The sequence below is a fragment of the Vipera berus genome (genome assembly GCF_964194415.1).
Source record: "Vipera berus genome assembly, chromosome: 1".
In the NCBI taxonomy this organism is placed as follows: domain Eukaryota; kingdom Metazoa; phylum Chordata; class Lepidosauria; order Squamata; family Viperidae; genus Vipera; species Vipera berus.
The window spans coordinates 13525812-13542665 of record NC_138202.1 but is presented as its reverse complement, the minus strand read 5'-3'; the positions used below and the strand labels follow the sequence as shown (position 1 = coordinate 13542665).

Genomic DNA, 16854 nt, shown 5'->3' with positions numbered 1-16854 from the left:
AAATTTTTTACAGAGTACTAATTTTTGACGGTTGGCTTACCAGATTGAATGAACCTATATTTTGCTATTAAAAGTTCTAGGGCAGGGGTGTCAAACTCAATTTCATTGAGGGCCGCATCAGCAGTGCGGTTGCCCTCAGGGGGCCGGGTGGGTGTGGCCAGGGTGGGTGTGGCCTACTGGGTGGGCGTGGCCAGTTCTACATCGTTCGCATCAAGGGTGCCTATGGGGGCCTGGGCAGGAGTGGGACAGATCTGAGGGTCTCTGGCAGAAGGAGGGTCTCTGGGCCAGGGCCAAGGCAGTGTTTAGTTTTAGTTTAGTTTAGTTTTATTGAATTTTTATACCGCCCTTCTCCCGAAGGACTCAGGGCGGTGAACAGGGCATATAAATAGAAATACAAAAGTTAAAAAAGGATTAAATTATTGCCCAATTAAAACAATCAAAATATAAAAACATTAAAACCCTAACATTCCCCCATCAGGCCAGGCCAGCTTGTTCAAATAAATGGGTCTTTAACCTGCGCCGGAAGGAGCGAAGATCCGGTGCCATCCAGAGCTCAACCGGCAGTTGGTTCCATAATGCCAGAGCACCCACAGAGAAGGCCCTCCCCCTGGGGGCCACCAGCCAGCATTCTCTGACCGGAGGCACCCTGAGGAGGCCCTCTCTGTGGGAACGCACAGGGCGGAGGGGAGTCGACGCCGGCAGCAGGTGGTCCCCGAGGTATTCCGGACCCATGCCATGTAAGGACTTAAAAACCATCACCAAGACCTTGAACCTCACCCGGAAGACAACTGGTAGCCAATGCAGCTCGCGGAGCAAAGGTGTAACATGGGAGTACCGGGAAACTCCCAAGACAACTCTCGCGGCCGCATTCTGTACCAGTTGGAGCCTCCGACTGGTCTTCAAGGGAAGCCCCATGTAAAGAGCATTGCAGTAGTCCAGACGAGAGGTCACAAGCGCATGAGTGACCGTACACAGGGCATCCCGGTCCAGATAGGGCCGCAACTGACGCACCAGGCGAACCTGAGCGAAAGCTCAGTGGGGGCCGTTCCCTCACTGTTTCCAGGATGGCTTCGCGGGCCGCATGAAACCACTTCGCAGGTCGGATCCGGCCCCCGGGCCTTGTGTTTGACATGTTTGTTCTAGGGAAAAGAACTTAGGAGGTGGGATGTTTTGGTCGAGTTTTTACCATAGTCTGATCAGAGTTTCCCTCCTTGCCTTCTCTTCCGGCCCAGATTACACGGATGGAGTACGTTCACACCAAAAGCTTGATCTACAGAGATGTAAAGCCAGAAAACTTCCTGGTGGGAAGGCCCGGAAGCAAGCGCCAGCACACCATCCACATAATTGACTTTGGCCTGGCCAAAGAGTACATTGACCCAGAGACCAAAAAACATATCCCCTACCGAGAGCACAAGAGTCTGACGGGGACGGCGCGGTACATGAGCATCAATACTCACCTGGGGAAAGGTGAAGAAAGGGCACCTCCTGACATGCATCCAGGGAGGGGGGAGAGAGGGATGGAAGATAGGTGTCTGTGGGGAAGGGCAGTTCTCATAAATCTCATCTTAACCAAAAAATTAAAAAGCTGCTTTCCCTAACTAGTGTCTGTATCTGTGTCTGCCCCTCTGAGTCACTGTGAACTCTTGACGACTGAATCAGTCCCTAATGTTTTTGGAGGTGGTTTATTCTCTCTGAAACTGATTGCAGGTTGATTCAAAATTTCCGTGGAACTGTTGTGTAGCAAAAAGTGGCTTTGCACTAGAGGAAAATCCTTGATTGCACAAGAGCTGGCACGATATGTTTGCTAATTTCTCACTGCTCTACTTGCTGCTTACTGTCCTTGTAGTTTTGCACATCCGCCAACCTCAAATAACAGCTTCAAGGAGATCGCAGAGGGTAGTGGTGTTATGGCTGAAGTGTTCTGCTCAGCATAAGTAGAAATATTTATGACTGGTGCAAAGTCTCTGCTGGAGACAATACAGACTTTACAGGACTCAGTGCTACAAAGTGTGCACATGAGGTCTAACACTCGCGTCCTAAACCTCGGAAGTCCTTGATTCATGGTTCATTGAATAACATGCAGTTAGCTAGGATCATACAGCAAGCAAAAATATAAACAAACAAACAAACCATAATATGCCTCTGTTGTGTGAAAATAGTTTAGGCTATTTGCTGTCATGGTTTGGATCCCCCAGAAGTCAGGGCAGTCTCTCTGAATTCTACATCTTGCTGAATTGTTGAATAAACCTTGTTTGGAGGGTGTGTGTTTCCTTGAATCGTTTTGTTTTCTACTGTCAGAAGCAGGTTATCTGGATGGATTCTTTCATAGATGACAATGAATGTTTATAATTTACTTCTTTATCCTGGTGATTATTACGCACAGAGGAGTGAGACAGGATTAAGTCATATATGGTCTGCTACACTGGGTATCTTAGCTGGGTTTACATCATGCTCTCCATTCAATGCTTTATTGAATAGTCATAAATAGCAGGGTTCACACCGTAGAATAAGCCCTGAACCATGTTTTACAAATGCGGTGTTCATAAAGTACACTAAGTCAATCAAATCATTTCCCGCCTTGCGGTGGTTTGTGGTATGCAGACCCAATCAGAAGCATTTTTTTAAAGCAATGTAATTGCAAGAATGCTCTTGATTCATTCAGATTTTTTGTGATCTGTGTAGAACAAAGCCGAAGAGATGACCTGGAAGCACTTGGTCACATGTTCATGTACTTCCTCCGGGGAAGTCTGCCCTGGCAAGGCCTCAAGGTGAGTCCTATCTCTATGGAAAAAATATGCAAATTTAAATGAACTGAATTTTTAAGCATTTGCATGTTTTTCCTTTTACTCTACTGCATGGATTTACCCTCTGAATATTGCATTCTTCAGTATGAGGGTGCTCTCTGTGCTTGGCTGTTTTCCTGCAGATATTTCATTACCCAACTAAGTGACATCATCAGTGCTAGTAGGGAGTGGGCTTCACTCTCCCATTTATATTCTAGTAGTTGTTCCATATGTTTTCCATCCTACCTGGGTAGCGTCTTGTAAGCTAGGAATTTAGACATATTTATGATTCCCTTTGTAAAGAAGAAGCTGAGGATCCCAGATCTGTACTCCTTTGATTATTTTCTCCTTGTAGTGTAGTTGTGGAACTGGCCCAAGAGTTGCTTGTGCGTTAGGTGGGTCCATATGCCACGGACTGAAATCAGTTGGAAACGTTAGTTGTCCACTCTCACGCAGCTGGCTTGGTATCACCCACAAGACACGCAGAACAGAGAACGGGTGTAATCTCCCCAATTTGTGTCTAGAGCTCCTGGATCACCCCAGTTTCTTCCACTTGCAGCTCAGACTCTTGAATGATGATCGCCATCTGACTTTGTGCCTGTTCATTGCTCTTACAGCAAGAACCACCAGTTTTCATTTGCTGAATCCAGAGATTTCCACTAGGAGAGAGACCGGCTTGATTGGTGCAGGCCTTAGTTGTGTTCCATTTAGAGTACAAGTAGTCCTCAAGCTATGACCCCAATAGACCCTGCCCATTACAGTCAAAGCAGTCATCAAATGGGCCAGTTAGCTGACCTACCCCATTTTATGACATGCTTTGAGGTGGTTATAAGTGTGGACATTGCAGTCGTTAAAAGAACACAGTCATTAACTGTGGGCATGGTTTTGCTGGAAACTCGAAGTAAATGGTCACATGTGACTGTGTTGTGGAGCACCCGAAGTGCATTCGCATAACCATGCAGGTGGACGACGGTTAGAACTGCAGGTCTGCATCGTAAATCCCTTTCTCAGGTGGATCGTGACTTTGAACGGTCACTAAATGACCAGCTGTCAATTGAGACTTCCTGAATTACAATCGTCAGGAAGATGTTTCTGGTTCCTCTCTCTGTTCCCTGTGCTGATCCTTCTACACTCCTCTCATATCTTGTTACATCACATAGCTCTCCTCTAGGCAGGACAGACCCCCAAGCTGTTGTTCGGAGACCTTTGTTCACAAATATCCCAATTTTTGGCCTTCTCTCTCTCTACAACCCTACTTGTTCCTTACGCTCCTCTGATGGTTTCTTGTCCCATGGTTCAGGGTTGCAGTCTCCAGCTTCCTGTTTATCAGACACCCAACCCTGTAGCTCTGGAATCCCTTCCCTTCTCCTTGAGGAGGTTTGACGGTCTTTAAAAGGGGTTAAAGACCCTTTTATCTGACAAACGAGTTACTGCTTGGTCAACCCAGCCTTCTGTCCTTAGTTGACCATTCCTAGGTTAAGCCCTGCCTCGTTTCGGTGATGAATTTATAGGCGCTTGATTGCACTGCGAGGTCTTTTAAAAACCCATGTTTTGGATCCTGTCTTTTTGTTTGTCTTGGCTATTAATATCTATTTACTGGTTTGGTTGCTAAATTGTGAGTTAACTGGATGGGATGGGATTTTTTATTGGGATTTTATTATTGTACAGTGTTTTTCTGATCTGTACACCCCTCAGTAAAAACACGTAATTGCAGTAAATGTGTTTTTGTTGTTATTAGTCCAGCTTGGCAAATAAATACCTGGCGCACGTTTTGTGCAATCCTCACAATTTATCCAATGTCTTGCAGAACAGTTGCGTTTTTCTTGGCACTCTTTCCCCATGAAACACCTGGCTTCTACAGCCTGACCTGACACCTCTCCTCCTCCTCCTTCCCACCCTTGGTGTCTCTTCCTAGGCGGACACCCTGAAAGAGCGGTACCAGAAGATTGGCGATACCAAGAGAGCCACACCCGTTGAAGTGCTGTGTGAAAGCTTCCCTGGTAAGGATCACCGGCAACGCAAAGACAGTATCTGGTTTCACTGCCAGGAAGAGAGAGTTAGATAATTTAAAAGGGAGGAGGCAGTTTATATCAAAGGACCATGGTTAAGGTTAAGCTTGGTTTGCAGTCAAGTGTTGCATTGTAGGTTGTCTTTGCTCACAACTCTGCCTGATTATTTATTTTTATTTTATTAAATTTATATGCCACCCATCTTGTGGATTACGTCTTCTTCTAAAAAATATTCTGTGCCAGCTTTCATTGGCCTGGCTGCAAATTCAAGGAATTAAGTTGGGGAAAGCATACTCTGTTCCATTCGGCTCCCCTCGATTATTTTCGTCCATGTTTAAATAACGGTCAGCAAACTTTTTGGGCTGCTAAACATGCACAGTCCTGTTTGGATTTCTAAAATGTTTTGGATTACTAAACCCTTGGTGGTTTATCCTGGTAAGCCCTTCTGGTTTGGGTGTGGATAGTGCTATTTTGACTACCTAAGCAATGGAAACATTAAGCCTGATGGATAACTAGAAACTCCCAATACAGCAGATGTTCCCTAAGGTAGACTTTGCCTTTTTAGCAACTGCATCTCACTGCTGGTGTACATTTTACTGTGCTTGACAAGAACACCTGGATTCCTTTTACATGTACGATGGCCAGATCAGATGTCCTCCCATCTTATACTTAGCCCTTAAAATTTTAATTTTATTATCAAATTTATTGGCCGGCCATCTCGCAGTTCATGAGACTCTAGGTGCTTTACATCAGGATAAAACAACATATAACTGCAGTTATAAATATGAAAACAGATTAAAGTTGCAAAAAATTAAAACAAGGGTTTGGAGAGGAGAGGTGGGGGCGTGTGCCTTCTCTGTTAGTGCATCAACCACCACCAGCCAACAGCTTCTCCTTCAGGACCCCATGTCAGCTGGCATGACCAGGTTTTAAAGTTCCTCCTGAAGGCTAAAAGAGATGGGGAGGATTCCAGCATGAATGGGGTGGGCCAATCCCAGTGGGGAAAGACAGTCCTGTAGATACCCTAGACCAGGTGTCCCCAACTCCCGGTTTGTGGACCGGAACTGGTCCGCAGCATGCCAGCAAGCGGGCTGCACAAATAAGCAAAGCTCCATCCTCGGGATGCAGGCAGTATTCAAAACCATACCCTCCGTGGTCCATGGAAAAACCTTTCTCCATGGCACCGATCCCTGGTGCCCAAAAGGTTGGGGACCTCTGCCCTAGACTCATGCCATAAAGGGATTTAAAGGTAATAACCAACACCTTGACTTGCATCCAGAAGTATATGGGCAGCTCACATACAGCTTGTGTAATAGAATCGGTTTTCCTACCCACATCTAGAACTTCAGGTTTCCTCCTGTTAAATTCGGTTTTATTTTATTTGATTTCATTCATTTCAAGCCACTGATCATAGCCTGTGTAAACCGTAGGGGGAGGGGGGGGCACAGTGGCTTAAGCCTTAGTGGTTACAAATGCTGAGCTTGTCAGCCGGAAAGCTGATAGCCCAGGTTCAAGACCCGAGTGACACGCAAACGGATGAGGTCTCATTCCTTGTCCAGCTCCTGCCCACTTAGCAATTGGAAAGCATGCAGATGTGAGCAGATAAATAGGTACCACTTTGGTGGAAAGATAACAGCATTCTGTGTGCCTCGCCATATAGTCATGCTGGACACGTGACCATCGGAAGGGTTTTTGGACAACGCTGGCTCCCTCAGCTAAGAAACAGAGATGAGCACCGCCCCCTAGAGTCGGACAGTGGAAATCTACCTTTTGCTTAGTTTAAGTCAGGGGTGTCAAACTCAATTTCATTGAGGGCCGCATCAGCGTTGCGGTTGCCCCTCAGGCAGCCGGGTGGGTGTGGCCTGGGTGGGCGTAGCCTACTGGGTGGGCGTGGCTAAAGTGCATATGGCCTACTGGATGGGCATGGCCAGCTCTACATCGTTCGCATCAAGGGTGCCTATGGGGGCCTGGGCAGGAGTGGGACAGATCTGAGGGTCTCTGGCAGAAGGAGGGTCTCTGGGCCAGGGCCAAGGCAGTGGGGGCCGTTCCCTCACTGTTTCCAGGATGGCTTCGTGGGCCGCATAAAACCACTTAACAGGCCGGATCCGGCCCCTGGGCCTTGTGTTTGACATGTCTGGTTTAAGTCATCTGGAATCTTCCAGTTTTGTGTCATCTGTAAACTTTATAAGAGCCCTCTCAGTTCCAGTGATAAAATTGTTGAATGGCACAAAGGACCCAGAATAGAGCCTTCAGACACACCACTCAATATTTCCCTCAACTGTTTTGAGCTCATCTAACAGTAGTACTTTCTAGCCCATATTTCACATTCTGTGAAGCAGAATATTCTGAGACCTTCCGTCAGGGCCTTTGCTGCGTTGCACTGTCTCTGGCATTCCCTTGATCTATTAAACTAATAATTCTGTGAAAGAAGACAATTCAGTAACCTGTCATCATTTGTTTGCGAAAAGTCCAGGTGGGCTCCTGTTAAACCGTAGCATGGATACTCAGGTGCTCCCGCTGTACATCTTGACAATTTATTTCAAGATCTTGCCCACTGTAGCTACCAAGCTGCCAGTTCTGTAATTTCTTCGTTTCCCTTTTCAAAGATGGGGATGTTTTTTCCTCTCCTCCAGTCTTATGAGACCTCATTAGTCTTGCAGGAATTCTCAAAACTGACTGAAAATCAGTCTCTTCTAGTTTTCCACTGGTTTTGAATTCTTATCCCCTTTTTTTGCCAGGCCTAAGCTGCAGTTCCTTACTTCCCCCAATGTCATAACCATGATCAGCTAGGGCTCCATTTACCTTCTGGGAAAAGACAGTAGCAAAATAAGAAGTAAGAAATTCTGCCTTTTTTTTAAAAAAAAAGCCACACACAACCAGGCACCACATAAATACTACACATAGAATAACCCAAGGCATACATTCTGGTGAGAGGGAAGTTTCCTGAGGACAAGCACCAGAACAAGTCCAAAAGCTCGGAAGACTAAACCTTTGGTCTCGGTGATTGACCCAGGTTATCCTGAGACACATACAGATGCCTTCATTCATGAAAGTCTGCCTTCTCATCAAAGCATAACATTACCACTTTCTCCTCAGAACTGACCTTTAGCTCTTTTTTGGCCCTCCTTTTTAAAATAACGCTTGGGGCTATTTTTGGTATCTTGAAAACCTCAATTCATTTTAGCTTCTCCTTGTAGTCTTTAATTGTTGTGTTCAAGTTTTATTACTTATTATGCCCCTTTTTTTTCTCTTCAGCATTTTAGAGAATTCTGCATTTGTCCGTTTCATTTTTCCTTGCGTTGTTTGTGATAACACATTCAGCGTCTCATTTCGTAGTCAAGAAAAAAAGCAAATGGATCATCAACCTAAGAGTTCTCAACCGCACAAATGATCAGGCCCAAATTATAATTATTTTGGACACATTACAGGTAGTCCTTGACCACAATTGAGCCCAAAATTTATGTTTTTAAGTGAGACAATTGTTAAGTGAGTTTTGCCCCATTTTAAGACCTTTCTTGACACAGTTGTTAAGGGAATTACTGCAGTTGATAATTTAGTAACCTGGTTGTTAAGTGAATCTGGCTTCCTCATTGACTTTGCTTGTCAGAAGGTTGCAAAAGGGGATCACACAACTTTGGGACACAGCAACAGTGATAAGTATGAACTAGTTGCCAAGCATCTGAATTTTGATCACGTGATCATGGGGATGCTTCAAAGAGTGTAACTGTGAAAAATGGTCATAAGTCACTTTTTCAGTGCTGTTGTAACTTTGAATGGTTACTAAATGAACTGTTGTAAATTGAGGACTATCTGTATATGATAGAGAAGAAAGAGAATAGGATGGCCAGCAGCAAGATGGATGTCTCAGTTATAACAGTGATGGATGCAGAGTTGAAAGTTGGAGACATACCCTCCTGGGCAAAAGTGTCAACACCATCAAATCATTTCATTTAATAGAATTTCCCTTTTCCTTTGTCCTCCTTGGACACTTTCCTCCTTCAAGATTTATAGCCTTTGGATCTGACCCACTTTTCCCTTGAAGTTATCAGATCAGCTTTTCTGAAGCCTGACAGGAGGTCTGACTCTTCAGTTCCTCCTCCTCCTCCTCCTCCTCCTCCTCCTCCTCCTCCTCCTCCTCCTCCTCCTGATATTAAAAATTCACAGATAACATGATCCTTGTGCACCAAGGTACCAATCACCTTAAATTCTTCTAACTAATTCCTTTTTGTTGGTGAGGATTAGATCCAAGATTAGATGAGAATTAGGGTTGCCTTGATCTTTCTTCTTTCTTTTGACAAATAAAGCTGGCGATAAGAGAGAACAGGACTTCGTTAGACCTCTTGACTCTTGGCAAAGTTAGATTCCCAGAAGGACGATCACGACTGCATGCCTTTTTGAAAAAGTTTTGATGCAGAAAGATCTCATCTGTATCTTCTGCCTGTCCAGGTGGTCTGTAATAAATTATCGCAGTGACCCCAAGTTTATTTCTTGCTTCTTTTACAGTATTCTAACCGAGATACTTCTAGCAGGATTTCCATTTACATCCCCACCCTTTTTTTCCTTGGGTCTACTCCTTTTGAATAGATTGTGACTTTCCAGCATTGTGTGCCAATCATAATAGGGCTCGCAACTTGGGTGTCCTCCTGGACTCACAGCTCAGTTTGGAAGACCATGTAGGAGCTGTGACCAGGGGGGCTTTTGCCCAGGTTTGCCTGGTGCGCCAGTTGCCACCCTATCTGGACCGGGATGCCCTGCGTACAGTCACTCATGCGCTCGTGACCTCTCATATAGACTACTGCAATGCTCTGTACATGGGGCTGCCCTTGAGGACCACTCGGAGGCTTCAGCTGGTGCAGAATGCGGCCACACGAGTTGTGATGGGAGTCTCCCGATACTCCCATGTAACACCTCTTCTCCGCGAGCTGCATTGGCTTCCAGTTGCCCTCCGGGTGAGATTCAAGGTGCTGGTGATTACCTATAAAGCCCTAAATGGCATGGGTCCGGATTACTTACGGGAGCACCTGCTGCCGGCGTCATCTTCCCTTCGTCCTGTGCGCTCCCACAGAGAGGGCCTCCTCAGGGTGCCGTCGGTCAGAGAGTGTCGGCTGGCGGCCCCCAGGGGGAGAGCATTCTCTGTGGGTGCGCCAGCCCTTTGGAATCAATTACCGGTTGAGCTCCGGATGGCTCCCGACCTTCGCTCTTTCCGCCGTGATCTGAAAACCTACTTATTTGAACAGGCCGGCCTGGTCTAAGGGTTTGGGGTATTTTTAACTATTTATTGTTAGGGCTAAATTAATTTAATCTTACTTTTAACTTTTGTATGTAGTACTTTTATTGCCCTGTACACCGCCCTGAGTCCTTCGGGAGAAGGGCGGTATAGAAATTCAATTAAATAAAAAATAAAATAAATAAATAAATATCATCCCACCATCATACTTGATTTCCTGAGTCCACACCTCTATTTCTCCATTTTGTTTCTGCCCCAAACACTGCACAAGTATATAATAGAAGCATCTGAAGTTTTGGGTACCATCCACTGGCACCTCTGTTGCAATTTCTTGCAAAACTGAGTCTCCATCCTGATGATCTTCCAGCTTTCTTAGGCCCAGTCCACAACTGCATATGTCGTGAGTTTTGCCACCCTCCCTCGTTTTTCTAGTAGTTGAATGCCCTCCTGATGAGATTGCCCAAATCTCCTTCCCTGTTTTGTAAGAGATATCTCATCTCTTCCCGGGAATCCTTTGTGAGGGTAGTGCTCGAACGGTAACCATTTGTTTAATGACTGAAGTTACAATGGCAGTGGAAAAAGCAATTTATGACCTTTTTTCCCACACTTATGACTGTTGCAGCATACCCAGTCACATGATCAAAATTTGGATGTTCGGCAGCTGGCATGTATTGAATGATGGTTGCACTGTCTCGGGGTCATGTGATCTCGCCTTTTGCGACCTTCCGGCAAGCAGAATCAATTGGAAAGTCAGATTCACTTAACAACCGTGTTACTAACTTAACTGCAGTGATTCGCTTAAGAACTGTGGCAAGAAAGGTCGTAAAGTGGAGCAAAAGTTAACAACTATCTTGCTTAGCAACAGAAAGTTTGAGCTTTGTTGTGGTCGTAAGCTGAGGACTATCTGTAGTCTGTAGTTTTGGTAGAATCCAGACCATACTCGGCCCCAACATTTGAGTTTCCAGTTGCTGATTTCTACAGGGCAGTCGCATAAATTTAGCTCCTGTCTGTCTCCATGGTTGCCACCATTTTCATTTTGTTGAGCTTCACGCCTGCATTTTTCCTCCTTGTTTGAGTTTTAAATAGCAGATGTGCCCTTTTCTTTTGCAGAGGAGATGGCCACATATCTCCGCTACGTGCGACGTCTGGACTTCTTTGAAAAGCCAGATTATGACTATCTACGGAAACTTTTCACTGATCTGTTTGACCGGAATGGCTACATCTTTGATTATGAATACGACTGGGCTGGGAAACCTTTAGTAAGTAGCAGCCAAGGAGGTCTCTGGGTGGAGAAAGATAAATTTATCTCTCTCCCTCTCCCTCTCCCCTGCTCTCTCTCTCTCTCTCTCTCTCTCACACACACACACACACACACACACACAGCCTTTTTGTTCAGTGGAGGAAGTTAGCAGAGATGGTATGACATAAGCACAAACAATTCATTACCCAAATATTGTGTGGATTGTTATAACACTTCTTGAGAATCATCTTATGATCTGGAAAGTAAGTACAAACAGTGTCTTACTAATGGCCAAGGTTGCACTTTTCCTAAAAATTTAAGAAACCTGGTGCTTCTTAGCAACTTCTCTATGAGTAGCTGTCCAGATAGTCCTTGACTTATGACCATAATGGTGTCTGCTTATCACGGTCATAAGTTGTGACAATTGTAAAATGGGTCGGTCATGTAGCAGTCATTAAGTGAATGCCACGGTTTTAAATTTAATTTTATTCATTAAATTTATATGCAGCCCATCTCAAATGTCAAGAGACTCTGGGCACTTGTTAAGCGAATGCAATGGTTGTTAATGTGGTTTGCTATGGGTGTGTTTTGCCAAAAACCAAGTAAATGCTGGATTTTGGCAAAACTGTTGTAAAATACAATCGCGTGACTTTTAGATGCTGCAAATGGCCATAGATGGCAGCTGTGTTGCCAAGTATTCAAAGTTCAGTCAAGTGACTGCTAGGCGGAGCAATTGCAGGAACTACAACTCCAGGCTGTAAGTAGCCCCAAATTAGGTCTGTGATAACTTTGAATGGTCGCTAAGCAACTAGTTGTAAGCCGAGGACTACCTGTACACTGTCCACTCTCAGAGGGAAGGAACAAATATTAAGGCCACTATTCTGTATTAACAGGTAGTCCTTGACTTACGACCATGACTGAGGCCAAAATGTCTGTTGCTAAGCAAGACAGTTGTTAAAGTGAGTTTTGCCCCATTTTACGACCTTCCTTGCCACAGTTCTTAAGTGAATCACTCCAGATGTTCAGTGGATTGTTCAGTCTTCAAGCGAATCTGGCTTCCCCCGTTGACTTTGCTTGTCAGAAGCTGGCTGAGAAGGTTACAAATGTCGACCCCCCTCCCCAGACAATGCAGTTGTCATAAATACATGCCAGTTGCCAAGTGTCCAAATTTTGATCATGTGACCGTAAGGATACTGCAACTGTCGTTAAGTGTGAAAAACGGTGATAGGTTACTTTTGTCAGTGGTGCTGTAACTTCAAACCATCACTGAATAGCTATAATTTGAGGACTACCTGTATTGGACCATTTGTTTCTTTTGGCAGTGTTGGGCATTTGATTATAGAAAGACAGGATAACCCATGGTCTTCAAACTTGGCCCTTTTATGACTTTTGGACTTCAACTCCCAGAGGCAAGTCTCATTCAATCAGGTAGGCCTGCAGCCTTAGTTCCCCTCACATTGTTGCCTCACATGTGCCTGGCTGAGGAATTCTGGGAGTTGAAGTCCCACAAGTCATAAAAGGGCCAAGTTTGAAGGCCCCTGGGATAACCAAACAACCTGACTATTTCGAGACATTTGATTCTCTTTTCATGGGGAGAGAGGCATTTGTTCTCCTAGAAGACCCCTAGATGGGTCAAATTTTAAAGTCCAATTGTCTAAATTGGTGGAGAAAACTCTGAATGTTTGCCTATTTCTCTCCTCCTTTGTGCAGCCAACCCCTATTGGCACAATCCAGAGTGACGTACAAGTCCAGCCTCCGAACAGGGAGAAAGCACAGCAGTACATCAAACAGCAGGTAACTAGTGTTTGATTTATTGATCTATTTCTTTCTTTCCTAGGGTCGGAACGTGTTTAGGTGAATAACTTAAATGTGAGTCAGATCACAGCTTTAATTTGTGCAGCAAAAGTATAAGACAGGTTTTCCCAATCTTGGCAATTTTAAGATGTGTGGACGTCAGTTCCCAGAATTTCCCAGCCAGCTATGCCATGCTGGCTAGGGAATTCTGGGAGTTGTAGTTCACAGGTCTTAAAAGTTGCCAAGATTGGGAACCCCTCCTATAAGTTACTCTGACAAGGGAGGCACAACCTGGAAATGGAGGCTTGGTGCCACCTGGTGGACAGAGCCATAGATATCTTTGTCTCCTGGAAGTGTGGCTAAAACACGGCTTGATGTGAAGACACCCAATCTTGATCCAGAAAAAATGGTTCTTCATACTGATAATGGATGGGATAGATCAGGAGTGTCAAACTGCTGGCCCGTGGGCTGGACACATCACCACGAAATTGCGCCCACCCCATTGCCAGCAATGGGGGGGGGGAAAACTCCAATATGTCGTGCCATGCAACATGACGTCGTGAGTTTGACATGTCTGGGATAGAAAGTCTAGTTCTCTCCTTAGGTTTTGGACTTCAAATTCCATGAGAGAGCCAGCTTGGTGTAGTGCTTAAAGCACCAAGCTAGAAACTGGCAGGTTGTGAGTTCAAGTCCAGCCGTAGCCATGAAAACCAGCTGGGCCACTCACTCTCTCTCATCTCAGTCCAACTCACAGGGTTGTTGTGGTGGGAAAAATAGGATGACGAAGGTGCATTTGATAGGCTTGCCCCCTTGTTTATCGAAATGGTTCTTTATAAAAATAATAAAGGCAGGATATAATAAATATATGAGTTCTAACTAGCATGACCAGCAGTAAGATATCGTGGGAGCTGTAGTTCCAAACATCTGCAGGGCTATCCTTAAGTCTCACTGCACAGCAGGGTCATTTCCTTCCCTGCCACCTTTTAATTGGAGATGCCAAGAGCAGAACACAGGATACAGCAGAGGCTGTATCTTTTTGGTACGGGCCTCCGTTCTGCTGCCTTTCTCTGTTAATCTAGTTGTCTGACTTGATGGGTAACATCTTTTCCAGGGTTTTTTTCTCCGTTGGGTCCCCAAAAATATTTTGAATGAAAATATGAAATATGTTATCCACTAGTAATGGGATGGACATCTTACTAGCTGTCTGTGCCCTTGAAGCCCCCTGTATAGGACATGTCTGTCTATATTAACCTAGATATCTTCTCTAAAGACTCCTGGCTGGATTTGCGCATGTTCAGCCTAATCAGCTATAATCACAGTAACAGTGTCTGAGGCACCATTTTGGAAATATGGAGTCCACCCCACTCAATTCTTCTAGTCCTGAGTGATGTGCTAAGATAACACTAGCAAGATTTGACTGTGTCAAAATCCCTTCACCATTGGCCAGGCAGACTGCGGTGTCTTAATGGCTTGTTCATGACAAGCTCCAGCATTTGGCAAGCTGCTTCTATGACTTCCAAGGTACAATAGTGAATTCTATAATGAATATCCTTGCTTGTGTTGTTATTATTATTTTTTTCCAGCCACTTTATATCACCAACTCTTTTTCTTAGAGGACTTACTGGACTGGGCTTTGGCACGACCTCAGAATTTATTGAATTTGTCCTTTGCACAGCGTGGCTAATAGGCAGAATGTAGTTTCACCCACAATTAACCAAAAGTTTTACACTAAAACTGCCCCTTTCCCATCCCTGTATCGAGTGGGTTCTTGTTTTATCTACCTGGTTTGTGTTGTATAGATTTCAACTCTCAAATTTCAGGGATTTGAGGTTGAAAAACACCGGGTTTCACTAAAGTATAATAAAATTGAATTGAAGGACGCAGTCAAAACAATTCAACAATCCAATCTAGCTCATTAAGGCAGCCTGGAGCTCTGCAGAATCTAGAAAAGTATTAAGATCTTTCTGACATGCAGGATGTTGGAGCCATTCCATGTCTCAAAAAGGAAGATGTTTGGGAGGGGGTGGCAGACACTGAGAAGATGCCAGGCTCCCATTCCCCCCCCTCCCCCCAATTTCCTCTGGACTGGAAATCTTCCATATTTCTTCCCTTAAAGTTCTTATGGGCTAAAACCAAGTCTCGCCCTATCCACCCCACCATCCATAACAATATTGTGAAGTTTGGTAAATCTGAAAGTACATTTGTCCCTCCTCATCGTTAGAGTCTTAAGAAAGACTCTAAGACTCTAAGAAACTGCATCCAGTTTTGGTCACCACGATGTGAAAAAGATGTTGAGACTCTAGAAAGAGTACAGAGAAGAGCAACAAAGATGATTAGGGGACTGGAGGCTAAAACATATAGGGAACGGTTGCTGGAATTGGGTATGTCTAGTTTAATGAAAAGAAGCACGAGGGATGACATGATAGCAGTGTTCCAGTATTTCAGGGGTTACCACAAAGAAGAGGGAGTCAAGCTGTTCTCCAAAGGATCTGAAGGCAGGACAAGAAGCAAAGGATGGAAACTCACCAAAGAGAGAAGCAACCTAGAGCTAAGGAGAAACTTCCTGACAGTTAGGACAATTAACCAGTGGAACAGCCTACCTCCAGAGGTGGTGAATGCTCCAACACTGGAAATTTTTAAGAAGAGACTGGACAGCCATTTGTCCAAAATGGTATAGGGTTTCCTCCCTTCCAACTTTATTATTATTATTATTATTATTATTATTATTATTATTATTATTATTATTATTATTATTATTATTATTATTATTATTATTATTAATTTAATTTAATTTAATTTAATTTAATTTAATTTAATTTAATTTAATTTAATTTAATAATATTTATATACCGCCCTTCTCCCTGAGGACTCAGGGCGGTTCACAGGGCAGAATAAAATACAAATACAAACGTTAAAACAAGATTAAATAATTGCCCATATTAAAACAGTTGGAATAAAATTCTAAAACACCAAGTTAAAATTAAAGCACAAAATTAAAAAACCCCACCAATCCCCATCAGGCTAGGCCGGCTTGAACAAACAGAAACGTCTTGAGATCGCGACGAAAGGAGCGAAGATCGGGCGCCATCCGGAGCTCTACCGGTAGCTGGTTCCACAGCTCCGGAGCGCCCACAGAGAAGGATCTCCCCCTGGGGGCCACCAATCGACATTCTCTGATCGGTGGCACCCTGAGGAGGCCCTCTCTGTGGGAACGCACAGGGCGCAGGGAGCTTGATGCCGGCAGCAGATGTTCCCTAAGGTACTCCGGCCCCATGCCATGAAGGGCTTTAAACACTGTTACCAGTACCTTGAATCTCACCCGGAAGACAACTGGCAACCAATGCAGCTCACGGAGCAGCGGTGTAACGTGGGAGTATCGGGAGACTCCCAACACAACTCTCGCGGCTGCATTCTGTACCAGTTGGAGCTTCCGGGTGGTCCTCAAGGGCAGCCCCATGTAGAGAGCGTTGCAGTAGTCCAGACGAGAGGACACGAGCGCATGAGTGACCGTGCACAAATCATCCCGGCTAAGATAGGGCCGCAACTGGCGCACCAGGCGAACCTGGGCGAAGGCCCCCCTAGTCACAGCTCCTATATGGTCTTCCAAGGTGAGCCGTGAATCTAGGAGGACTCCCAAGTTGCGAGCCCTATCTACGGGGGGTAATAGTTCACCCCCCATAGCCAGAGGTGGAACATTCGAATAAACCCGGGATGAAGGTATGCAAAGCCACTCAGTCTTGTCGGGGTTGAGTTGGAGTCTGTTCCTCCCCATCCAGACCCGAACCGCCTCCAGGCACCGGG

The 16854-nt window shown here is 44.9% G+C and overlaps 2 protein-coding genes across 8 annotated transcripts in view; one reads left to right on the top strand and one right to left on the bottom strand.

The window, feature by feature from the left end:
- BTBD2 (BTB domain containing 2) overlaps nucleotides 1-16854 on the bottom strand; it is a 54277-nt gene that overhangs the window by 3155 nt on the left and 34268 nt on the right. For 2 of the 5 annotated variants that reach the window (XR_014024630.1, XR_014024633.1), the window contains 2 exons: nucleotides 11466-11515; nucleotides 7057-7597 (listed from right to left, as the gene is read on the bottom strand). The exons of 1 other annotated variant lie outside the window; for it this stretch is intronic. The gene's annotated coding sequence lies outside the window, so the exon portion shown is untranslated. Of the gene's footprint in view, nucleotides 1-7056; nucleotides 7598-8991; nucleotides 9244-11465; nucleotides 11516-16854 lie in introns of those variants that run through there. 2 more of the 5 variants (XR_014024631.1, XR_014024632.1) reach the window with 2 other exon arrangements.
- CSNK1G2 (casein kinase 1 gamma 2) overlaps nucleotides 1-16854 on the top strand; it is a 97328-nt gene that overhangs the window by 69058 nt on the left and 11416 nt on the right. For all 3 annotated transcript variants that reach the window (XM_081313943.1, XM_081313944.1, XM_081313942.1), the window contains exons 6-10: nucleotides 1233-1467; nucleotides 2683-2768; nucleotides 4699-4783; nucleotides 11130-11278; nucleotides 12970-13053. In XM_081313943.1, the coding sequence (XP_081170069.1) occupies nucleotides 1233-1467; nucleotides 2683-2768; nucleotides 4699-4783; nucleotides 11130-11278; nucleotides 12970-13053 (639 nt within the window). The remainder of the gene's footprint in view (nucleotides 1-1232; nucleotides 1468-2682; nucleotides 2769-4698; nucleotides 4784-11129; nucleotides 11279-12969; nucleotides 13054-16854) is intronic.